Source organism: Cynocephalus volans, chromosome 2, assembly GCF_027409185.1.
Source record: "Cynocephalus volans isolate mCynVol1 chromosome 2, mCynVol1.pri, whole genome shotgun sequence".
NCBI lineage: Eukaryota > Metazoa > Chordata > Mammalia > Dermoptera > Cynocephalidae > Cynocephalus > Cynocephalus volans.
Window position 1 is genome coordinate 118765450 of NC_084461.1, and position 26796 is coordinate 118792245.

General features: G+C 37.0%; 1 protein-coding gene across 1 annotated transcript in view; it reads left to right on the forward strand.

Annotated features, from left to right (window-relative positions):
* Positions 1 to 26796, forward strand: part of DDX46 (DEAD-box helicase 46) — a 63381-nt gene that overhangs the window by 23844 nt on the left and 12741 nt on the right. Inside the window, exons 14-18 of the mRNA XM_063085677.1 lie at positions 12563 to 12727; positions 13447 to 13609; positions 21559 to 21752; positions 23892 to 24029; positions 24337 to 24486. Coding sequence (XP_062941747.1) covers positions 12563 to 12727; positions 13447 to 13609; positions 21559 to 21752; positions 23892 to 24029; positions 24337 to 24486 — 810 coding nt within the window. The remainder of the gene's footprint in view (positions 1 to 12562; positions 12728 to 13446; positions 13610 to 21558; positions 21753 to 23891; positions 24030 to 24336; positions 24487 to 26796) is intronic.

Sequence of the window (26796 nt, forward strand, 5' to 3'; positions counted from 1 at the left end):
CCACTGTCAAATACGTGGTCTATTGTTGACCAAAACGCGGTCAGGCATACATGACTGTGCATAAATGTGCATACATGTACCTGAGTACGTGTAAACAGGTTTCAACAAAATAAACAATTTAGTATTTCCCCTTCTATATTTAGATACATGTGTACATACCTGTCCTTATGTACATGTGTGTACTTATGTATGTGCATATACTTGTGTTCTTACATACATGTGTGTAAGTATAAGAGGGAGAAATGCTGAATAATTGTTAATTTTGTTGATTACTAAAAACCTGTTTGAAGAGAGGAAAATTTAGATTTAGTCAATAATTATTTTGTGAACTTATAGATTAAAAAACACTGGGCAGAGGTTCAGTGCCATGGACCACTACTTGGATGTACCACAGGAAAAGACACTGCTATGTTAATCAAAACTGGTGCTACTGAATGTAAATATGCACACTGACTTCTATCTAGAGAAGAGTTAGCTTCCAGGTATGATTCTGTATTGAAGAAAACAGTGAAAATTGGGAATTTAATTGTGGCAACTAAATATACATGTTTCAGAGTACACCAAGTTGTACAATGACATGGGCAGTATGTCCAGGACTCTGCTTTTCCACCTTCAAGTGTATACAGGCTGGTAAGTGGAAAGACATTTATGCAAATTTTTGTGAATTGCCCTAAACTTAACACTTAAGAGCTAAAATGAGAGTAAACCGTGGAGGTGAAGGTAATGGGATTTTTTTAAAAAGACCAAATTGGTAGAAATGGCTTGATTGCTTAGTTTGCCTCTTTCTTAAAAGTTACTGATTTTTTCTGTACTTACTGAAGAAAAATTGTAGACTTATTAATGGACACATTTCTAAGTGCTGTAACAGAATGTTAAGCAATACTTTCAGAATGGAATGCAACTGAAGAGTGGATTAGGAATCCACTTGTCCCTGCATCTGAAATTAGACTTGCAAGAGTAATAACAGTGGTTTTCCAGGAGAAATTGCTCCATAGTTTCTGGGGTTTTTATTCTTTTTTAAATTTAGTAGAAATAAAGAGTAAGAAAAATTGATTGGATATGGAAATTTAGCTCAAGTTAACCATCATGGAGCTGGATAGACATACTTTAAAAGTGTTTTTAAATAATATTTCCAAGGTGGCTCCGTGGCGCAATGGATAGCGCATTGGACTTCTAAATAATATTTCTATTAGTTATATAAAATAGATATTTGTTTTTATTATTAAAAAAGTGAACAATATTTTTAAAAAATTGACCTAAAATTTATCATTCATACCTATGCCTAACACTAAGTGAGCTGGAGATTCTAAAGAAGTTCACTTCCTGTTTTTACTTTCTTGAAAATACCAATTACATTGTAAAGTGAGACCATAAACATACTTGTCAGTTGTACACTGCAGAGCACCATACTTATGTCATTTATTTTAAGGATCCCACTGTCCTAATGGGAGATTATCATAACTTTGTGTCCCGTCCTGCGGGACAGGTAAGAACGTGGGCTCGAGGAGGACTACCTGTAGCTGGTGAAAAGAGGAAGAGACAGGAGACACACAGAATGGAGGCAAGACAAGATTCTGATCAAGCCTCAAAATTTTATTGTCAGGCGATTGCTTATATACATAGTGAAGAAGGGGCGGGCTGTCACAGAGTGTGGCAGCTTATGATAGGCGGAAGAACAGTGGGGTGATAGTGGCGTGGTATGAGAAGAGGAGGTGGGAGAGGTGTTGGCTTGGCGCGCGCGGGCTTTTCTGAGGAGGAAGAGAAAGGATTACATAAAATGGCTGTTATTTGTTAAAATGGTGGCTATTGTTAAAATGGCTCCTGACAACTTTGAATGCCATTTCAAATTGGCATTAAAAACAGGTAAACAGATCATTAGATATCTCAGCATCTCTAAGTCATCTCTGTTTCGGCCACCTGTGAAGGGTTTGGTGAATAAGCAGTTATTGTTTAGTAACATAGCTACTATTTAAGAAAGTTAAGGTATTGAAAAAAGAGGGATTTTTAAAAATTTATTTCTAAGTCTTATAATCCTTTACATGAGAGGAAGGAGAGTTGGGCAGATAATGATAGTAAGGACCTTTCTCCCCAAGTTTTATTCCTACCTCAAAGTATGATCTAATTCAGGATAATTTTTACCAGCATACATATTAACATCACAGGGATCATTTTTGTGGTTAAAAAGTAAAGGTTGTGATATTCACATTGATGGGTAATTAAATCGTTAACCTGCTACTAAATGATTTTCTTGAGAGTAAAGAAAAGCATTGCATATCATCTAGAGATAGAATGGGATAAAGTTTTAGAGCATCTTTAAAATAAGCATATGCCAATTTTCTGGTTTTGAATCAATGGAAAGTGGAATAATTGCTAGCTTTGTAATATAAGAGACTGGACTGACGTATTTAGTTTTAGTGTATGAGTGTGAGTAGAGATAGAAGGTAATGGGGATGTTTTTAACACAGCAAAGTTGTTATATTTATAAATAGCATTTTTACAGACATGAACAAAGAGTATATGTTTAAGTCATGATGAAAGCATATGTACTACTTTTGGGAGCAGAATGTTGAGGCTTCCCTGGAATGCTGGCATGATTCATTAAAAGATCTTTTATTTTTTATTGAATCATAATTGATTATACATATTTTTGGGGTTCAGCATTAACATATGTTGATCAAATCAATATTATTAACATGTATTATTACAAATCATGCTTATTCTTTATGCCCCTTATCCAATCTCTGCCCACCCCTGTCTCCCTTCCCCCTCCCACCTCTGATAACCCTGGATTTCTTCTCTCCTTCTGAAAGAGTAAAAGTTACTCTGTTGATTTGTTTCCTAGATGATCTGTCCAGTGCTGAGAGAGGTGTGTTCAGGTCCCCCACTATTATCGTAGAGCAGATTCTTCTTCTTTCACTCTGGAATGGGCTTTGTGTAGAGAGAGATCCTCTTCTTTGGTCTCTGCTGGTGATTCTCCTTGTGTCAATCCATTCGAGTGGCTGGTGGGCCATCTGCACAGTGGTTGTGGTATCTAGCCATTTTTCCGGCAGCCGTGGCTGTTGTGGTGGCTGTCATGGGCCACCCACATGGAAGTGGTGTTTTTGGTGTGCTCCTTGCCTGGTTGTGGAAGGAGGGGTTGGTCTCTGACTCCATGCCTCAGGACCCTGGGTGGGCCCCATGGCAGCGGTGGTATGCCTGGTTGAGGGAGGAGGAGTTGGTCCCTGAATCCATGCTTCAGGACCCTGGGTGGGCCACATTGCTGTGGCGGCATGCCTGGTTGCAGGAGGAGGGGTTTGTCCCCAGTTCCATGCCTCAGGACCCCGGCCGGGCCCTGTACCAGGGGTGGTGTACCTGGTTGCAGGAGGAAGGGTCAGTCCCTGGCTCCATCTATTTTTACATTCTAAGTTGTTGTTATGTAGTAGTTGGGTGGGAGGGAGAGAGGGGAATGGGGAAGGAAATAGGGTGGGAGAAGGAGGAAGGAGAGGGGTGTGGTTGAGGCCCGTGGCACCCCCCTCATTTCTGCAGGGGAGACCAGGGGGCTTCCAGTGGCAGGTTGGTCATTGCTGGGCTGAATGCATATGTTGGGGGGATGTGGCTGAAGCCCTCAGCCTCCCCTTCTCTGGCTCAGGAGACCAGGGGGCTTCCAGCCGTGGTTCAGTGGTCATTGCTGGGCTGCTTGCAGATGTCAGGGGGTATGGCCAAAACCCTCAGTCCCCCACTGATCTGGCTCAGGAGCCTGGGGTGTTTCCTGTGGCAGCTCAGCGGTCATTGCTGAGCTGGTTGCGAGTGTTGGTGGGATGTGGCCAAGGCCCCAGACCCCCCATCATCCTGGTTTGGGAGCCTGGGGCGCTTCCTGTGGTGGATCAGTGGTGGTTGCTGGGCTGGTTGTGGGTGTCGGGGGACATGGCTGAGGCTCTGGCGCTTCCCACTCCCTGGCTTGGGGCCCGGGGGGCTTCTGGTCCATCTAGGTTTTATAGGTGTTCTTTGATGAAGTGAGATCTTTACCAGTTAATATCAAACTTTGTCTCTGGTCTGTTGGTGTTTTGTTTTTTCTTTCAGTTCTGTGTTGGATTATTCTCTGTTCTCACCACTTAAACTCTGCACTGGAATTAATTTGTTGTCCTTTGCTTACTTGTGGGGACCAGCACTTGAGCCCTGTGGTGGAGCTAAATTGCTGCTTTGCTGCCGATTCCCTGGGGAAGGCTTTTTGTGCAGCTCAGTTTTTAGTGGTTGACTTTGTAGGTATTTCCGGTCTTGTGAGAACCACTACACCTGGGTTTTGTAGAAACTCTGGTCTGAGCCTGAGTCTTTTGAGCAAACTGCTCCCCCTACAGTTCTATATTTCTGACCAGTCTCTACTGAGTGTTCCTATGCTGATTGGAGGGCAGATCAACTGTCCATGCTGTGCCCCAGTGTTCTGCCAGTGGGCTGTCTTCCCTACCGCCTACACTCCAAACACTTCCCATGGGATGGGCCATGTGCTGGTCCTTTGCAATGACTCACTGGCCTCTGAGTGGCTCCTTTTTTCAGTTGCTGTGACTCCTTCTATGTGGGTCCACAGGAACCCTGTTAGTAGTCCTGTTGGCCTGAGGGCCAACCAAGTCCCTCCTCTCCCCTGCTGCCTCCAAGCAATTTCATAGGAAGGGCACGGCAGTGGCTTTTGCCAGCTCTTGGCTCCGTGCACTACCAACTCCAGCCTTGAAGCAGCTAGGATTTGAAATGGTGGGAGCAATTCTTTCTCTCACTGTGGCTTCTCCTGCCTTCATGCATTCCATAGGTCTCTGTTCCTCTTCTCCTGAGCTCCAGCAGCCCCAGCTTGGCTGTGGTAGCCTTTTAGTAGTTGTAAATTGGTTGATTCGTGGGAAAGAGTGACGTTGGTGACTGTGTATTCTGCCATCTTGACCGGATGTTCATTAAAAGATCTTAAGTATTGGAACTTCATCTGTAGGAAGAGTTTTGTCCTTTTAATCTGCTCATGAGAAGATTTATTAAAGAAACACTTGTAGGAGAAACATGGGAAAAGAAAAGTATTTTCTTAAAATGTGTTTTTCAAGAGTTCCTGGTTTATCCCAGGGAGCTCTAAGATGTGGCATTAGAGAGTTAAAAGAATGGGGGTAGATTCAAGAGGAGGTTCTAAATGGCATTTGTGTACTTTTCGGTTTTGCTAAGAATTTAAGAAAACTTGGGGATAATATTTTAAAATTTAAATTTAAGATAGCTTTTGAATATTGTTAACAACCATTAAAGAGGAATTAGTTGGTGGGAGAAAAATATGGTTATGTTTTTCCCAGTTGTGTATGGCACCTTTGAACAACACTTAAAAATTATACCTTTGCTTATTTTTCTTCATAAAAAAATCATATTTAGAATAATATCTAACAATATTTCAGAGTACTTTCTGCTGTTAGTTAGGAGAAATAACATAGGGGCTAGATAAAGAAATAGATGGGGATTAGAGAGTTAGGATATGAATTGGACATACACATTATCTACTTTGAATTTTCTAATGGGGATATAACATCATTAAATGGAGATGATTTATTTTCCTATATAGTCTAATATTAGAGTATTTTTATTATGGGTTAAATAACAAAACCACTTTAGTGTGTGACAAGAGAAGTCAAAGGGGGAAATCTAAATCAAAAGCAAATGTGGAAGAAACTAGTTTTCTTAGAAGCCAGCCATTAAATATTCTGAAGTGTAGTAGAGAAGGATTTTCTTTACTGTCTTACACACTATATTATAAAAGGTATTTCCTGTAAACATCTCATTTGTTTAAGGCAGCCTGGCTTCCTTAAGTACCTAACCAAGGACCTAGAAGGATGCAGCAAGATGTTTGGGCAGCTCAAATGCAAGCATTAACCCTTAACATGTTTGCCTCAGAATTAAGTTCCTAAATCTTGAGACACTTAAGACAGAATCCCAGTAAGTTTATGGACTTACTTGGCAGTCCATAGCTGAATTGCCATATCTGTGTCCTATGAGAGAAGGAATATACTGAAAACTTTCAGGGACACCTTTTAGTCAGCAACCTGAGAGCCAAGTGAGGGGAAGAGAACAGTCAAAACCCTGACCAGATGTAACTGAAAAAGTATTTTATGACTCTAGGGTCATTGTAGGAGCATCTTCACAACTCTAAGCAGTCATGGTGTTCAGTAGGCTGTTAAATGAAGCAGAGAGGGTTTGTTACTTCAAGAAGATATTTGTTCATATTATGGCAAGTAAAGGAGTTAGCTTTGGCTCTCTTGAAAGCTGTTATCCTTTGATATTGCCTCTCTGCATATGCTGAAAACAAAAGGTCATTTGTGAACATTCTAGGAAGGAAAAATATGCATTACTCTTTGACCAAGCCTTTTTTTTTTTTAAATGGTCGCTTATCTGATATGGGGATGCAAACCCTTGACCTTAGTGTTATCAGCATCACACTCTAACCAAGTGAGCTAATTGACCAACCCCCCCCCCCCCCCCCCCCCCCCCCCGTGTGTTATTCTTTAAAGAGATTTTCAAGGCCACGATGTGGGTTTTAATATGAATGGTCTGATCCTTGTTTCCACATCTGTAAAACAAGAAGTTGAGATTAAACTAGCAATCCTTACACTTGTTTAGGTGATAAGATACCTGAAATTTGTAATGCTATTTTATATAATGTCTTAAAAGATATCTGAAAATTGTGATGCTTTTTATGTAATGTCTTGAAAGATTGACACGTTAAATACCCTTGTGTGAATTTCCGGTGATATTACAGTACTACCAGTCTCAAATTCTCAAACTAAGTATGGTTAATGATTCCTGATTTTTTTTTTTTTTTCAAAAGATGACCGGTAAGGGGATCTTAACCCTTGACGCTCTCCCAGGTGAGCTAACTGGCCATCCCTATATAGGTATCTGAACCTGTGGCCTTGGTGTTATCAGCATCACACTCTCCCAAGTGAGCCACGGGCCGGCCCTAAGAAATTGAATTCTTAATTTAAAGTTGGTTAACTTTAAGATTCACCAAAACCAGACAAAGATATTCCTGGGAAACTACAGACCAACATACCTCATGATCAGAGATCCAAGTGAGCCATGGGCCAGCCCTCCTGATTTTTTATTAATATCATTCAGATATTAATCGAATGAATACCATGTGGTACACATTGTAGCTACTCGGGAAACAGCAGTGAACAAAAAGTCCCTGTTTTCACGAAATTTACTCTTATTAATGAGGAGAAACAGACCAACAGTACATGTCAGATGATATGTGCTGTGAAGAAAAATAATGTAAAGTAATAGAAAGTGATGGAAGGAGAAGAGGAGAAAGGATGCTACTAAAGGTAGTGAAGAATGGCCTTGCTGATAAAGTGACCTGAATAAAGTGAGGTATTGAGCTGTGGAGATGTTTGGGAGAAAGGACAAGTATAAATAAGCCTTTTTGAGTTGAGAGCTTTCTTGGCCAGTGTCCCTGGAGCAGAGTGAAGGAGGGGGAGAGTGATCAGAGAGGATAGGAGGAGATGAGGGCAGAAAGAGGTATGTATGGGTATGTGGTGCTGGTTGTTGTAGTGAACATGTCAGGCCTGGGCTTGGAATTTGGATTTTGTTTTGAATGTGATGAGATGATATTGGAGGGTTTTGAGCAGAGGAATTCCTGATCTGGTTTCTTTTTACTTTTTAGTTTTATCAACATGTGGGCATAAGTTTAACAGTAGCCCCTCTCCCACTGTCATCTCTTAGCTGATTAGTTTGATATTTACCTCCACTTCTCTAAATAGCATGCTTTTATTACTACTTTTTGATTTTTCTGTTTTAGACATTATTTATTGACTTCCCACAGTGGAACATCAAAATTTATTTGTTTTTTCTTTCCTTGTCACATTTATGCACCATTTTCATTCCTTATCTTCCCAGTAGCGTTGTGTTGCTGTTTTAATTGAATCAGTACACAGTGTTAAGACAATCTAAATGTTATTCACAGCTGGAAAATGTAGTAAACTATGACTGTTTTTACTTTCCTGTATAACTTTTTGCTTTCCCTAGAGTTCTTAATTGTCTTTTGGTTTGCTGGGTTTCTTAGGTCCCTATATAATTAAAACTAATTCAGTACCAAACCCTTATTAGTTATCTAAATCTCCTCTCAAGCAGTTGAGACATCAATATTCCTATCAGTTTCATCTTCCTTAAATAGTTTCTTCAGATCCTCCTGACCTATTCAACTCAGGATTCATTGTCCTCTATATCTGACATACAGCTGTCATCCTGGGATCTTCATCGATCTGAGGGTCCCATTTGTTTCTCACTTGTTTCTTATTTTTTAAAGTAAGCGTTTATAGCTATAAATTTCTCTCTTAGCACTGCTTTTCCCGCATCCCATAATTTTTGGTATGTTGTGTTTTTGTTTTCATTTGTCTCTAAATATTTTCTAATTTCTCTTCTAATTTTTTTTATCTATTGTTTAAGAGTATATTGTTTAATTTCTACAACTTTGTGAATTCTCTAGTTTTACTTCTGATTTCTAAATTCATCCTATTGTGGTTGGAGAAGATACTTTGTATGATATATGTCTTAAACTCTATTGAGATTCAGTTTGTGGACTAACATAAGGCTTATCCTGGTACTTGTCCTATGTATACTAGAGAAGAATATGTATGCTGATGTGGAATAGAGTGTTCTGTATCTGTCTGTTATATCTCTTTGGTTTATCACGTTAAGCTCTCTGTTTCCTTACTTCTAGTTTATCTATTAAGGTGTGTAAATGTTTATAAGAGCTATATCTTCTTTTTTTTTTTTCTTTTTCGTGACCGGCACTCAGCCAGTGAGTGTACCGGCCATTCCTATATAGGATCCGAACCCGCGGCCGCTGGGAGCGTCGCTGCGCTCCCAGCGCAGCACCCTCCCGAGTGCACCACAGGCTCGGCCCAGCTATATCTTCTTGCTGTATTGAACCTTTTATTAATATGATGTCCTTCTGTGTCTCTTGTAACCTTTTTTTGATTTAAAGCCATTCCTGTTCTCTTTTGATTACTATTTGTATGGAATATTTTTTTTCATCCTTTCACTTTTAATCTGTTTGTGTCTTTGGGTCTAAAATGAGTCTCTTACAGACAGCGTATACATGGATCATGTGTTTTTATCTCTTCTGTGTCTTTTGCTCAGAGAGTTTGTTTAATCCATTTACATTTAAAGTAATTAGTGATAAAGAAGAAATTTTATCAAAGGAAGAACTTTTATTAGTTTGCTGTTTGTTTTCTATATGCCTTATAGGTTTTTGTCCCTTATTTTGTGTATTATTGTCTTTTTTGTGTTTAGTTGATTTTTGGTAGTAAAATGTTTAAATTTCTTTCTCATTTCCTTTTGTGTATATTCTGTAGTTATTTTCTTATGGTTACCATGGGAATTACATTTAACATCCTAAAGTTCTAATACTCTAATTTGAATTTATATCAGCTTAACATCAATAACATACAAAAACTCTGCTCCGTTATAGCTCCATCTTTAACTGCTTCAGCTGGTGATACTATTAAATTACTTCTGTGTACATTGTGTATCCTGACACATAAACTAATACTTCTTTTAGATACATTAGTCATTTAAATTATGTAGGAAACAAAATGTGGAGTTACAAACCGAAGTTACAGTAAAGTAGCTTTTTGATTCGTAATGGGGGGGGGGCTGGTGGTATGGGATCCAAACCCCATGACTTTGGTGTTATACCACTGTGCTCTAACCAACTGAGCTAACTGGCCAGCCCCAGATTAATAATTTTTAAAAATGTGTTAGTCTCTTAAATCATGTAGAAAAGAGGGGAAGGGCGGAGGGAGGGAGGTTTTGGGTGATGGGGAGCAATAATCAGCCACAATGTATATCGACAAAATAAAAAAAAATAAAAAAATCATGTAGAAAACAAAAGTGAAGTTACAAAATGTTGTTAAAATAATACTAGCTTTTATAATTGCCATGTATTTCCCTTTTTTGAGATTTTTAATTTGTCATATGGCTTCAAGTTACTATCTAGTGTTCTCTCATTTCACCTTGCAGGACTCCCTTAGGTATTTCTTGTAGGGCATGTCTAGTGTTGATAAACTCCTTCAGTTTTTGTCTGGGAATGTCTTAATTTCTCCCTTACTTTTGAGGGACAGTTTCACTGGATGTAGGATTTTTGGTTGGCAATCTTTTCTTTTAGTACTTTGAATATACAGACAGTCCCCAACTTATGATGGTTTCACTTTCGAGTTTTTGCCTTTATGATGGGTTTATCGGGATGTAACCCCATCATGAATCAAGGAGCATCTGAATTTACAAAGGTTCAACTAAAATTTTTTGACTTTACCGATGGGCTTATATCAGGGTATTAAATACATTTTCAGCTAACATCATTTTCAACTTAGTGGGTTTATTGGGACTTAACCCCATTGTACGTCAAGGAGCATTTGCATCTGCCAGCTTCCTTCTAACTCCAAAGATTCTGTTGAGAAATCTGATAATCTTATTGAAGATCATTTGTATGTGAGAAGTCACTTCTCTTTTGCTGCTTTCAAGATTCTAGAAAGTCTGATTATAGTGTGTCTTTGTGTAGGTCTCTTTAAGTTCCTGTTACTTGGGGTTTGTTCATCTTCTCAGATGTTTATATTCATGTCTTTCATCAAATTTAGAAAATTTCACCCATTATTTCTTTAAATATTCTCTCTGCCCCTTTCTCTCTTTATCTTCTTCTGGCATACCCACAATGTGCATACTGGTTTGCTTGCTGGTGTCCCACAGTTCTCTTTTCTCTGTTCATTTTTCTTGAATGTTTTTCTTTCTGCTCATTAGATTCAATAGTTTCTATTGTCCTATCTTCAAATTTGCCAATTCACTTTTCTGCATGCTCATATCTGCCTTTGACTTCCTCTACTGAGTTTTTCATTTATTGTACGTTTCAGCTTCAGGCTTGCTTTCTGCTTTTATTTTTTGGTTTCTTTTTGGTTAAGATTTGTATCTCTTTTTTGATATTTATTTATTTATTATTATTATTATTTTTAAAAAAGATGACCGGTAAGGGGATCTTAACCCTTGACTTGGTGTTGTCAGCACCACGCTCAGCCAGTGAGCAACCGGCCATCCCTATATGGGATCCAAACCAGCGGCCTTGGTGTTATCAGCACCACACTCTCCCGAGTGAGCCACAGGCCGGCCCTCTTTTTTGATATTTACATTTTGTTCATACACTGTTTTCTTGACTTTCTCCACATCTTCCTTTAGTTCTTTGAGCATCTTTGTGACAATTGTTTTAAAGTCTTTGTCTGGTAGACCTGCTATCAGGTCTTTTTCACAGACAGTTTCTGTTGATTAATTTTTTTCCTTTGAATGTGCCACCATTCTTTCCTGTTTCTTTGTATGCCTTGTGATTTTTGTTGAAAACTGGACATTTGAATCTAATAATGTGGTAACTGTGGTGATCAGATTCTTTACCTTTCCTATGGTTTGCTATTTTTTGTTACTGTTTTTTTTAAAAATTATTTTTGGCTTTTTTGATTGTTGTAGGCTGTCTCTGTGCCAAGGATCACTCTGAGGTGTAAGCTTAAGTTCTTCTGAGGTCTTTTTGAACCTGCGCCTTTCTCTGAGTATGTGTGGTCACTCTTTACCTTTCCCTGTATATTTAGTTGTTTTTGAATATCCTAGTCTTTAATGTTTGGCTTCCAGAAGGAGAAAAGAAGAAAAATGAAGGGGAGGAGGAAGAGGTTTGGGGCCTTTAATTCCATGGAAGTCACTTCAAATGGGGGAGGGAGGGATGGTTTGCAGCAGTTTTGGGGGTGAGTGCAAAACAGTGGGCACTGCCTCTTTGTTGTATACCTCTGTGATCAAAAGTAGCAGTTAGATTGTAGAACCTTGATATTTGGAGGACAGAGTCCTTTTTACCCACCCTGGCTCCTCTGAGCTGTGTGCAGTCTATTCCCGAAGGACCTGTGTGAGATGAGTAGCTGCTAGTGTGCTGAGCTGAAATTGGTGGAAATTAACTGTATACTGTTTGCCTTCCAAGCCTTCTCCTGGAAGTTGCAAGCCTTCAATGGATTCCAGAGTTCCAAAATAGTTACATCAGACATATCCTTACAGTGCAATATTTGTCTAGGTGAGGATACAGATTCCCGGTGATTCTTATTCTGCCATCTTCTAAGAATCCTCCTTTTTTCTGATTTTATTGCATATTACTAACACTTAGTACAATGCCTGGAACATTTTTATTGAGCCTGGGTGCTCAATAAATAATTGAATTGAATAATTGAAGGAAAACAGTGGTGTTAGTGGATATCGGTTGCATACTCGATATAGTTTGAAGATAGAGGCTACTTGGATTGGTTGTGAGATGAGTGACAGAGAGAGATTAGTTAAAAATGACTCAGACTTTTGGCCTAACCATGTGGAATTGTCATTTCTTGAGACTGGGAAACAGAGAGTAGCAAATTAGGAGATAAAATGAACTGTGATATTCTAAGGTAACAAGTTTAAAAGTAACTGAAATAGTTGTACTCAAAAGTTCTTCTACTTGGTTTTAACATTGTATAAGTTTTGAAGACTACACTCCCTGTGTTCATTTGTAATGTTTTCTCAGGTCATGCGCATTGTGGATAATGTTCGTCCTGATCGACAGACGGTTATGTTTTCAGCCACCTTCCCCAGAGCTATGGAGGCTTTAGCTCGCAGAATCCTGAGTAAACCCATTGAAGTGCAGGTTGGAGGCAGGAGTGTGGTTTGCTCAGATGTGGAGCAACAAGTGGTGGGTATTATTTTTAGGACATCCTCAGTCTCGATGTTTAGGCAGTATGGGTGATCCTTTTGTGATCACTGTTTGTGAGGTGGGCAGATAATTTCTTTTTTTCTTTTTTTTTTTTTTTGCGGGGGGGGGGGAGGTTAAGATGACTGGTAAGGGGATCTTAACCCTTGACTTGGTGCTGTCAGCACCACGCTCTCCCAAGTGAGCTAACCAGCCATCCCTATATAGGGATTCGAACCCGTGGCCTTGGTGTTATCAGCACCACACTCTCCCGAGTGAGCCACGGGCCAGCCCTATAATTTCTAAAAGTAAATAGTGTATGTCAACTGCAGCCTTCAACTTCTTACCAGATACTCTTGACTTATGCTGTTCCTCGGAACTGACTCTTTTAAATCCTCTTTGTAGTTTCTCCCACCGGAAGTGATGGGCAGGTAGACAGCAATGTCACATACTTATCTTATTCTTTGGTTACTGGAATATGAAGTTAAGAGACAGAACAGGTAATCATTTGCCCACATTTGTAAGCCTCTTATTCTCTTAAAGCTTACAATTTTTTGTTGTTGTTCTTACTGGTTTACCAGTTAAAATCAGCATTTTCCTAGCCGTTCCTAAAGATATAGCAAGATTATTTATTCATTCACCACAAATAAAATGAATATTTCTTTTCAAGGGATGTATTTGCATTTTCACTCAATTAACTTAGTGCAATTTGGTGTTTTCAGATTGTGATTGAAGAAGAAAAGAAATTCTTGAAGCTACTTGAGCTTCTAGGCCATTATCAAGAATCAGGATCTGTTATTATATTTGTGGATAAGCAGGAACATGCTGATGGGCTTCTGAAGGATTTAATGAGAGCATCTTATCCTTGCATGTCTCTTCATGGAGGTAATGTTTAATTTCATTCACACATGAAATATCTTTTAAGTACTTAACTTGCTAAGCACTATGCTGTGTTCTGAATGATAATACTTTATTCTCTGTAGTTTAGAATTAAATTTAACATCATTGATCTCAGTTTTTATTTACAACTGCTCTGGGGGTAAGCATTATTATCACCCCATCTTAGAGATAAAGAAGATCAGACAGGCATTCATTGGTGTGACCAGATTATATACCATTAATCAGCTTAGAAGGAATTGAAATGAAAATTTTCAATTTAATTTTAGAATTTAAAATTAAAATTTTCTGACTTATGTTATACTCTTTCCACTATGTACGGCTACCTAGAGGTTTTCGTGATTTACCTTGGAGCTTTTATTGAAATTTTTAAGTAACATTTTAATTTCTGTGTAATATCACCCTTGTTACATATATGTGGGACTAGAACACAAAACATATGGAAAAGAGTTTGAATTACCCTCATTAACCAGGTGTTTGGACTATCTTTAGCTTTGTAATGAACTACCCCAAATTTAGTGGCAACAGTTTGCTTATGAACTGGCACAGCTCAGCATGTATGAGGGTACTTCAAAAAGTTCGTGGAAAGATAAATATTATGTTTTAATTCTATTTTTCCATGAACTTTTTGAAATACCTCCTGTAAATCTAGTCTCTGTTTCATGCTCGGTCTATTGGGGTGGCTCATTTGGGTCTGGGGATCCACTTCTGATTTGCCTTACTTATGTGGCTGAAATTCCTAATGTGCACATGTAGCTTATATAATTTTTTACATCATACTCAGGTGTACTGGCATTATTAGTGAGAAGTATGGGCTTTGAAATGCATACCTTTTTTTTTTTTTTTTTTTTTTTACTTCTTTAGGAGAAATTCAAACTGCAAAACATGAGGCCCATTCTTGCTGCTAGGCTTATTACGACTATAAGATGCTGATAACTCTGGAATGTGACCAAATGAGAGAAAAAATATTGAACTTGTTAATTTTTGTTAATTTGTAAGGATGGAGACTTTGGTATTTCTCTTCTTTCAGAATTGATCTCCATAAAGGGGCAGTTGGTCTAATTGGCAAAACTTAACATTTAATGGCTTAACATCTCTTTATTTCTGCTGAGAAGCCAATTCAAAGACACTATACTGATGCTGTTTTCTACAGAGCTAGCTGTAGTTGCTCAGTGGGGAAGAGTTGGGTGGCAGGAGATAGGAGAGTGGATTATATATTCTGCCCAACCTTGGTCCTCTTCTTAAAAAATTTATTTAGATTTTTAAAAAAATATATTTTTAATTGACACATAATAATTGTATATACTTATGGGGTACAGAGTAATATTTCAATACATGTATAGACTGTGTTGATTAAATCAGGCTAATTAGCATATCCACCACCACAAACATCTATTATTTCTTTGTGCAAAGAACATTTGAAGTCCTCTCTTCTAGCCATTTGAAAATATACAATAAATTACTGTTAATTATAGTTGCTTAGCACTACTGTAGACCACTAGAACTTATTTTTCCTATCTAGCTGTAATTTTGTATCCATTATTCTACCTCTCCCTATCCCTCTACTATCTCCCCTTCTTCCCCTGCCCCTCCCCTTACCAGCCTCTAGTAAATGTGAGTCTACTCTCTACTTCTATAAGCTTAACATTTTTTAGCTCCTGCATGAGCTAGAACATGCAGTATTTATCTTTCTGTGCCTGACTAATTTCAGTTAACATAATGTCTTCCAGGCTCATCCATGTTGTTGCAAATGACAGAATTTCATTCTGTTCCATTGTGTATATATACCGCATTTTCTTTATCCATTCATCTGTTGATGGACCCTTAGGTTGATTCTACATCTTGGTTATTGTGAATAGTGCTGCAGTAAACATGGGGATGCAGATATCTCTTCGGCATGCTAATTTCCTTTTCTTTGGTTAAATACCCAGCAGTGGGATTGCTGGATCATATGGTGGGTTCTATTTTTAGTTTTCTGAGGAACCTCCATACAGTATTCCATAATGGCTGTACTGATTTACATTCCCATCAACAGTGTGTAAGAGCTCCTCTTTCTTGCATCCTCTTCTGTGTTTGTTCTTTTTTGTCTTTTTGATAATAGCCATTATAACTGGAGTGAGATGATAACTCACTGTGGTTTTGATTTGCATTTCTCTGATGATTACTGATGTTGAGCATTTTTGATATAACTTTTAGCCATTTGTATATCTTCTTTTGAGAAATATCAATTCAGGTCATTTGCCCATTTTTAAATTGGATTATTTGTGGTTTTTTGCTGTTAAGTTATTTAAGTTCCTTGGATATTAATTCTTTGTTAGATGAATAGTTTGCAAATATTTTTTCATATTCTGTCAGTTGCCTCTTCACTCTGTTGATGGTTTCCTTTGCTGTGTAGAAGCTTTTTAGTTCGATGTAGTCCCATTTGTCTTCATTCCATTTTTGCTTTTATTGCCTGTACTTTAGAAGTCTTCTTCATAAAATTTTTGCCCAGACCAATGTCTTAGAGTGTTTCTCCTATGTTATCTTCTAGTCATTTTATAGTTTCAAGTCTTTAATTTGTTTCGAGTTGATTTTGGTGTATACTGAGAGATGGGGGTCTAGTTTCATTCTTCTGTGTATGGGTATACAGTTTTCCCAGCACCATTTATTGAAGACGCTTTCCTCTTGCCAGTGTGTGTTTTTTGCATCTTTGTCAAAAATCAGTTGGCTGTAGTTATATGGATTCATTTCTGAGTTTTCTATCCTGTTCCATTGGTCCATGTGTCTGTTTTTATGGCTCCTGATCCTTTTAACCTGAGAAAATTTTCTCAGTAGAGCAATCAGAAAACGTTCCATGGTTTTTGACTTTTTTGTTAAAGATTTGTCAGAACATGAAAGTCCAGGTAATTGTGTTTTATGAAATAAAATACATGGAGAGCATGTTTTTCATACTACTTTATTTTTTATTTATCACATGCCTGCATTCCTTTAAAGTGGAAGAATCTGAAAACACTTTAAACCATGTCTGAAATTTCTGTTTTGTCAGTCATCCATTTCTTCGTGTTTGTACTTGCACTGAATAATTTAAAAATTTTGTTAAAACACATATTTGTATTTAATGTGGCAAATAATGTTTAAATTAGGAAAGTCATCCAGTAGTTTTTTTCTTCCTGTTAATTATGGTATGTGAGAATAGAGACATTGTTTAGCAGGCAAAATGCTTCATTGAGGTCTTTGAAATGTGCTATTAATATTAGTTTTTTGTTTTGTTTTTGTGCAAGTAACAGAAAATGTGGATTCAGCTGCCTTAAATTGTGAGGAAATTTTATTTTTTCACACAGTGTGAAATACCACAGCCAAGTGACTGACTCAAGAGTTCCTTTCTTTAGTGGCTCAACATCACCAAATTGTAGTTTCTATGTTGCCATCCTGTGAATGTTAGCTTAGTTATTAAGCTAGCTTTTCTCATGGCAGCAAAAGGGCTCTAGTTTTTTAGTGATCACCTCCAGATAGGACAACTTCCAGAGAAAGAAGAAAGACTGTTTTCCATATGTTTGTGTGTATATCTTTTTTTCTCTTGTTTTTATTGCCAACATTTTTAAACACAGAAAATCTGAGATAATTGTATAGTGAAACCCTTATATTTGACACTAGATTCTACAGTTAACATTTTGTTGTATTTGTTTATCACATCTTTAGCTATCTCTCCCTTCTCTACTCATGTATCAATTTTTCTTAGTTTTTTGATGCATTTCAAAGTGAGTTACAGCATCAGTTCGTCACATTCTTATTTCAGTATGCATATCATCAACATTAGTTCAAAATTTGTTTCTTTACAATAAAAAACTATAGGTAAATGATAGTAAAATGTAGATTTTAGGTGTGTACCATTTGATGAGTTTTCACAATGCATGTAAGCTGTGAAACCCAAACCCCTATTAAGATACAGTGTCAGAAATTTCCCTCAGTTAATCCTGCCCCTACCACCCAGAGGCAACCAGTTTTAAAATTTTTTTCCAACTTAGATTAGTTTTATCTGTTGTAGAATTCAGATAAAAGGAATCATACATTATTACTGTGTAAGGTATTACTGTTACTGTACAAAGTTTCTTTCATTAAGTATATGCTTTTTGAGATTCATCTATGTTTTTGGATGTATCAGGTTTTCCTGGTATTGCTGGATAATATCCTATTGTATGAAAACATTAGTTTGTTTAGTCATTTTTATTGGACACCTGAGCTGTTTCCAGTAGTTTGGCTGCTTCTGCATTCCCATAGAACACACTATAATCAAGATACAGAACAGTTCCATTACTCCCTAAAACTATCTGATCCTGTTCTTATAAAGGTAATTATAAAGGTACCCCCTCCCTCATCCATTGCCCGTGGCAACCACTGATGTGTTCTTACAAGGATGTTTGTAAATAGAATCTTACAGCGTGTAACCTTTTGCAGTTGGCTTTTTTCACTAAGCATAATGACTTTGAGATCCATCTTAGTTGTTGCATATTTCATTTCTTTGTATTGCTGAGTAGTTTTCATTGTATGGATGTACGACTGTGTAACTGTATCTGTTTAAGGACATTTTTGGTTGTTTCTAGGTTTTTCCAATTATCAGTAGAGCTGCTGTTAAATATTCAAGTAAAAGTTTTTTGTATGAATGGAAGTTTTCATTTCTCTTGGGTAGATAGTCAGGAATGGGATTCCTGGGTCATATGGTAAGAGTATGTAGGGAATGTTTTCTTGTATTTATTCTGCTAGGGGGTCACTTTTATTTCTAGAATCTCTGAATTTATGTCTTGCACCTGATTTGAGAAATTCCTGGCTGTATTTTCTTCAGAAACTTTTCCTGCCCTATTTTCTCTCCTTTTTGTGACTCCAATTATGCATATGTTTGACCTTTTGATATTGTTTTACATGTCACCGATGCATTGATCAGTCTTTTTCAACCTTTTTTCCTCCTCTATAATTCAGATTGATAATTTATTTTATTCTGTCTTTAAGTTCATTAGATTGTTTTTTTTTTTTTTTTTAAAGATGACCAGTAAGCGGATCTTAACCCTTGACTTGGTGTTGTGAGCACCAGCACCACGCTCAGCCAGTGAGCGAACCGGACATCCGTATATGGGATCCGAACCCGGGGCCTTGGTGTTATCAGCACCGCACTCTCCCGAGTGAGCCACGGGCGGGCCCCAGATTGTTTTTGTTTTTGCCATCTTCTATCTGCTGTTAAACCCATTCAGTGAATTTCTTTCTTTTTTTTTTTTTTAGCAGGTGGCCAGTATAGGGTTCAAACCCTGGACCTTGGTGTTTATTAGTACCACACTCTAACCAACTGAGCAAACTGGCCAGCCCTATCCAGTGAACTTTTAAATTTTTTTTTTTTAGTTTTGAAATTTCCAATGGGTTCTCTTTTATATTTCCTTATGTGTCTGATTAGATATTCTAGGCATTTGTTCTGAGTATTAAAAATATCATATCCTTGATCGTAGTTATGATAAGTGCTTTAACATCTTTGTTATAATGTCTGGGTCATCTTGATGTCACTCCCTATTCGTTGTCTTTCCTTTTGATTTTCTTATATGTTTTTCTATTTCTTTGTAGGTCTAGTAATTTTGGTTTTATATTGGATTTTGTGAATGATACATTGTAGAGATTCTGAATTCTTTTATATTCCCCTCAAGAGTGTTTTTTTTTTTTTTTTTTTTTTTTAAACTTAGCTGGACCCATATTCCAAACTAAGTCTTTCTTGTAATGGGCAGCATCTGAAATATCTATTAATTTTTTTAGCCATAGCGGGGCTGCTTGAATTTTGCCCCACGCATGTGTAATTTAGGGGTCAGTCAGATATTTGGGCAGCGTATATATGCACAATTAAGGGTGGCTGGTCTGTTTATCCACCTCCTTTTTCCAGTCCTGAGTTTGTTCTAAACTCTTGTTTATGGTTCTTCTTGTCAGTAAGACTGAGTTTCTATTCAAGTTTTGACTTCCTCACTTAGGCTACCCATGGCCACTTCCAAGCAAAGAGATTTAAAATAAATAAATAAATAAATAAAATCCTGTAAACTTAACTAGTGCCATTACATTCTTCCAAATGTCAACTTTCTTCCAATTCCTGCCTGCTTTTAATCACTCTGGTGCCTTTAAGTTAGTTGCTCTTTATATTTGGCCTAGAGCTCTCAGTTGTTATGTACAAGAGAGTTGGTCCCATAAGAGCTTCCTCTACTTTGGTGGAAATGTGTGTTTTTTTTATATAAGTAAGGAAATTGTTTCCCATAATCCCCTGTGTGTAGTTCTTTTATCTTTTTGGCCAGAATTACATCACGTGCTTAAGCCTAAATCATTCATAGCAAGGGGAATGACAAGTGCTTCTTAAAGTATTGTCTTGCGAACCTTGAGAGTCTCTGAGACTTCAGGAAGTTAGTGAGGCCAAACGTATTTTCATAATAATCCATCAGTGCTATTTGCCTTTTTCACTTTCATTCTCTCAGGAGTGTGCAGTGTTTTCTAGAGGCTACATAGCATATTATATTGCAACAGATTGAGAGCAGAAGACATGAGACTCCAGCTATCTTTCATTAAGCCAGACATTAAAGAGATTTGCAAAAATGTAAAACAGTGTCATTCATCTTACTTGTTTTATTGTTTTGGAAAAGTTGTTTTTCACAAAAATGTTTTTTATTTTAACATGTAATTGCTGTTATTTTTAAACAAGCTAAGTATTTTAAAATTTCCTCTCTTCTAATTTCTAATACGTTAAATATTGATAGACAAGACCTATGTACACTAAAGCTCTTTAGGTCTGGTCCTTATTGGTTTTAAGAGTGTCAAGGCATGGGCTGACCCCGTGGTGTACTCGGGAGAGTGCAGCGCTGGGAGAGCAGCGGCGACGCGGGTTCGGATCCTATATAGGGCTGGCTGGTGCGCTCACTGGCTGCGGGCGACACCAAGCCAAGGGTTGCTATCCCCTTACTGGTCACAAAAAGGACGGACACACACGGCATCCTGAGCACAAAAAGTTTGAGAAGGGCTGGTTTACACTAACCATGATTCACCTCTTGAGACTGAGATATTATATTTAATTCCAAGGAATAAAATGTGTGTACTTGCAGAATTGATACAAAATGTAATCATTTTTTTCTGGCCCTTTACCAATTTCTCTTTAAACCCCCCTTTCTATTAATTAATAGAAATTAATATTGGTAAATATTTAGATGCTAAATATCCTGTGCATGTTAAGCCTAGATTTTATGTGAAATCTCCTGTTCTAAGCACGAATTTTAAAGTTTGAGAATTTATCCTATTCTCTTCTCTATTACCAGAAATTCCTGGGTATCCCATCATAAAATATATCTGTGGCCTGGGCATCTTGTAATAGAACATTTTGGTATTTTATACTCTGCCTTGTCACTCATTCTGAGTCTCTTTAGTTGACCTATTTGAGATCCAACTGGGTACTTTTTAACCAGTGCTTCTCAATGTTAAAATGCAGATTTTGATTTAGTATTTTCAGGTAAGACCTGAGATTCTGCATTTTTAGCAAGCTCCTAGATGATGCTGCTTCTGGTCCTTGGACAAAACCAAGTAGCAGGCTCTGAGTAACTGACAGGAGGAGAAAGATCTGAATCCTGTCAGTATCCGCTGAATATTTCTGCTTTTTGTCCCTTTGCCCCAGAACAGGTTTACGTTAGTGGTTTTGAGACTGGGCCTCTGAAATTGTAAGCCTTATATATAAAAAAGGGGGCAAAACAAGGGTAGATTTGGAAGATTCGTAAATGAATTGATAGCAGCAACCTTTAATCTTGCCATTTTTCATAGTCTTTTATTTTCTATATTGTAGATGTTAGAAATGTAGGTTTGTTCTTTACTCTTAGTTTAGATTCCTTCTTTGTCAGAGGAAATGGAAAATTTAACTTGAACATATTGTTTTACAGCTCTTCTCTTTAATTTACTTGCAGGCATTGATCAATATGACAGAGATAGCATCATAAATGACTTTAAGAATGGGACCTGCAAACTTCTTGTGGCCACTTCTGTTGCTGCCCGAGGTCTAGATGTGAAACATCTGATTCTTGTAGTAAATTACAGCTGCCCCAACCATTATGAGGATTATGTGCACAGAGCAGGACGGACTGGAAGAGCAGGCAACAAAGTAAAAATAATTTTTTATAGTTGATTTCTATTATATTAAGATATAGATGTTTCTTCACTATTTTAAAGAGTAGATGATAGGAGTTAGGGGGATGTTTTGAAAATCCTTAATCAGCAGAGTGTGGGGAATAGTTGATGTTAATCATTTATACAGTAGTTTCCCCTTATCCTTGGGGTATATGTTCCAAGACCCCCAGTGGATGCCTGAAACCATAGATAATAACAAACCCTCCATGTCCTATGTTTTTTCGTATACAACCTACCTATTATAAAGTTTAATTTATAAATTAGGCACAGTAAGAGATTAACAGTAATAGTAGAGTAGAAAAATTATAAAATACTGTAATAAAAGTTATTTGAATATAGTCTCTGTCTCTCTTTATCTCTGTGAGAGTGTGTGTGCGTGTGTGTGTGTGTGTGTGTGTGTGTGTGTGTGTGTGTGTGTGTGTGTGTCTGTCTGTCTGTCTCTCTCTCTCTCTCTCAGTGTGGTCATATTTTCAGATCTTGGTTGACCGCAGGTAACTGAAACTGCAGAAAGCAAAACCACAGATAAGGGAGAACCAAAGTATACATATAAATGTCTAAGTATTATTAAACTTTTCAGATACCTAGCTGCTCTCTATAAGCAGATATTGTTAACAGTTTGTGTCCCCTTTTAGGTTTTTCCACCTGCTACCTAAAAATTTCTGTGTATATATACATGTATATAATTTGGGATCTTTCATTGCTTTTAAAAACCATGGTATTGTTAAATACATCCACCCACCTTCACACCTACCAACCTCCCCACCCCCGTATATCACACATGCATACATACATACATATACATATATATATAAATTACTTGCCTTTTTTGACTAACCTGTATTTTGGTAACTATAGGTCTAACTCATTCTCTTTGAAGGCAACAGAATATTCTGTTGTTGGAGACATTTATGATATTATATTTGATTTTCTAAGCCTGGACATTGCATAATAAAGCAATAATAGTATTAATAGTAATAGCTTATATTTATGGAGTGCTTTTATCTGTCAGGCACTTCATTACATATATTATCTCATCCTCAAAACTTTCCTTTGAGGTGGATGATGTTACTCCATTTTATAGGTGAGAAAAATTATGGGACATAGAATTAAATCACTTGCACAGGGTTACACAGCTAATAAGTAATGATGGCGTTTATTTTTTTAACTTGAGTATTCTGAGGAGTGGTGAACTTTTTCTGTAAAGGGCCAGAAAAATCATAGCCTGTTTGGCCCACATACAGTCTCTCACATACTCTTCTCTTTCTCTCTCCTTCTGTGTGTGTGTATGTGTTTATAACTCTATAAAAATGTAAATATCATTCTTAGCTCTTAGGCAGTACAAAAGTAGACCATGGATTAAGTATGGTAACAATTTAGATATTCCTGAAATAAAATCTTAAGCCATGTTTTAAAATTTTAACAGTTCATTCTTAGGGGCAGAGTGTTTTTTTAATATAGCAGCCTGAATATGGTTTGTTACTCTTCCATTTCCAACTCTAGTCTTTCTCCTGCCTAAACCAAATAGCTGCTAGGGGCATGTGAAGACTTGTGCTTTAGGTAGAATCCCAGGGAGGTGATGTAGCTGATCTCATTTATGCAAAACAGCTACATAAATTAAGTATATAAAAACAACTCATTTGTGTATATAATCACATTATATACACATATATGTATTACACATACATATTTTTATATCTTTTATTGGTCTTGAATAAGAATAGGGAAAGCTGTATCCTAGGAAGTTAATATGCGTGAGAGTGCTACAGTAGGTAGTAGTAGAAGGAGATGCAAGCAAAAAAAAAAAAAAACTATATTAAAGAAAATTAATACATAATGACAATGTAATTGTGCATTTGTGTAAAATCACATATATTTTTCTTTTGCATAAAGAAATGAGAAATTCTTTTAGTTTTGCTTATATTTTTAAATATTAAACTTAAATATTTCACTTTAAACTATTAAATAATTTAGTAGGACTCTTGTGGCCTTTAAAGTTCTTTAGTAATGGTATCAGTCTCAAGAGGATTTTATTAGGTGGTTCTGATTTTATCTTTGATTTAAGTAGGATTCATCTTGTTAGTGTCTAATAATTCTACTTTTCATCGTTCATTAGGGTTATGCCTATACTTTTATCACAGAAGATCAAGCTCGCTATGCTGGTGACATAATTAAAGCTCTTGAATTGTCAGGAACTGCAGTGCCTCCTGATCTAGAGAAACTCTGGAGTGATTTCAAAGATCAGCAGAAAGCTGTGAGTTTTTTAACCTCTGTTACTTATATGCAAATTATTAATGTGGTCTAAACCTTAAATATTTAATACTTACAGATTTTGATAGGACTGTTTTTATTTCTCTTTAGAGAGGAAAAAAAGGGTGAGAACAAAATCCTGCTTTTGCTTGAACTTAGTATTTTGTGAAGTCTATACAGAGCTCTATTTTTTTTCTAAGTGTTTTTGTTACCTTGGCATATTACCACTTTGAAAAATATTTAACTGCTATAAATTATTAAACATTAAAGTTTTTACTATAAGATTAACTTTTTTTGTTTTTCCTTGAAAGGAAGGGAAAATAATTAAAAAGAGTAGTGGGTTCTCTGGTAAGGGATTCAAGTTTGATGAAACAGAGCAAGCTTTGGCTAATGAGAGGAAGAAGTTACAAAAAGCAGCTCTTGGTCTGCAAGATTCAGATGATGAGGATGCTGCAGTCGATGTAAGTATTGTTCTTCCAAGCCTCCTTTTTGCCAATTGAAGGCATTATTTCTATTCTACTGGAGGTCTTGCCGTATGCTTGAGATAGGCAATCACTGGAAACCTTTTTGGTGTGTACCCCACCTAACCTTTTTCTGTGTGTGTATGTGTATTTACATATGCTCATATTTATGTATTTTCATAAAAATAGCATCATACTGCTTTATAACCTTCTTTACAACAACAGTATGTAGAAATCTTTCCATTTTAATAAATTCACTCTACATTTTTCTTGATGGCTACATAATATTTCATTATATGGATGTTTCACAGTTGAATGAATCAAACTCCTATTTTTGAATATATGGGTTGTTTCTATGTATTCATTATTTGGAATATACTATTATAAATTATACTTCATTGCATATCCTTGCACATTTAACTGTGCACACTCATCAGATTAAGTCTTGAGGATGCCTTTATAAGTGGAATTGCTAGGCCATAGGGTATATTTAATTTAGTCTTGAACATTGTCAGATTGTCCTCCAACAAGGGAGTACCAATTTGCACTTAACTGTAGTGCTTTTAAAGAGTGCATGACTTCCTATACCTTTAACAACATTAGTAGTAATATTTTTTTATCGTTTTTAATTTGATAATTATAAAACATCTTTATTAATAATAATAGTCAACTTTTATTGAGTGCTACCAAGTGCTTTATAGGGATATTTCATTTACCTCCTCACAATAGCTATACAAGGTAGATACTCAGAATATTCCCGTTTTATAATCGAGTAGACTGAGGCTTAGAAAGAAATAATAACCTTTTCAGGTTTAAACAACTGTAATGGGGAAGAGCCGGTAATAGTACCCAGTCAATTCTTATCAAAACCCATGTTTTTTACCTTATGACATTATCTTTGATCCAATGAGAAGAGACCCTGAGAGCTCAGCAAGTAGAAGGTTTCACAGAGTGTATTCTTTGGAACCCTAATCCCAGGAGCTTTAGAAAAGGATGTTTCCATCATTTTTGTGAAATGTGCTTAGTATATACCAGTAACCCCCCTTTCAATATGTAGAACACACATAGCACATGAAAGCATGTAAAAAAAATCGGTAATAAAGGAAGCTTATTTAACTTTGTTTAAGCCAGAAATTCTCCAGCATATGTTGTAATCATAGAACTTTTTTTTTTTTTTTTTACATACCGTATTAAAACTTAGCTCAGAACACAGTTTTGGAAATCAGGAATTCAATCCGATCTTATCATTGAGGAAATTGAGGCCCAGAAAAAGTGTTTGGTCCTGGACCATATTAGTAGTTAATCACAGCCAGGACTAGAACCCAGGTCTCCTGTTAACTCTAGGCCATTTCTTTCTAGTGTACCATACTGTCTCAAAATTTAATGAAGTCAGTGTTTTAGTTATCTGATAATGTATAACAAATTAAAACTTAGCAGGTTAAATCAGTAAACATTTATTATCTCACAGTTCCTGAAGATCTGGAAATCAGGAGCAGTTTAGCCAGGTATTTTTGGCTTCAGCTCCCATGAGGTTGTAGTCATCTGAAGGCTTGACTGGTGCTGGTAAATCTGCTTCCCATATGGCTCACTCTGATATTTACAGGGTCGCTCAGTTCTTCACCACTCTACCTGTATGTCCTCTTGACATGATAGCTGGCTTCCTCCAGAGCACATGATCCAAGAGTGAGAGCAAAGAGGAAGACTTGGTGCCTTTTACGACTGGTCTCTTAAATTATACACAGTCACTCCCACTTTATTCTGTTAGAAACAAATCACTAAATCCTGCCTACACTCCTGGGGAGGCTTCACCTCTTGAAGGGAAGAGTATTAAATAATTTGTAGCCATGTTTTAAAACCAACCCTGTCAGGGCCAGCCCGTGGCTCATGTGGGAGAGAGTGGTGCTGATAAAACCAAGGCCATGGGTTTGGATCCCTATATAGGGATGGCTGGTTGGCTCACTTGGGAGAGCATGGTGCTGACAACACAAGTTAGGGGTTAAGATCCCCTTACCAGTCATCTTTAAAAGAAGAAAGAAGAAAAAAAAAAGAAAAACCACCCGTCAGTTTTTTTATATTTTAACAAATTTCAAAATCTCATGATGAAATATATTTATCATTTCTCTGTTAAAGTATTGTATGATTTTTGTAAAAAATTAGAATAGTACTTGAGTGAATAAAATAAAAAATAAAGTTAGCCTTGTCAACTGGCGCTGTATACATTCTCCATTCCTCTTTTTTTTTTTTTGAAAAAAAGATGACCGGTAAAGGGATCTTAACCCTTGACTTGGTGTCGTCAGCACCACACTTTCC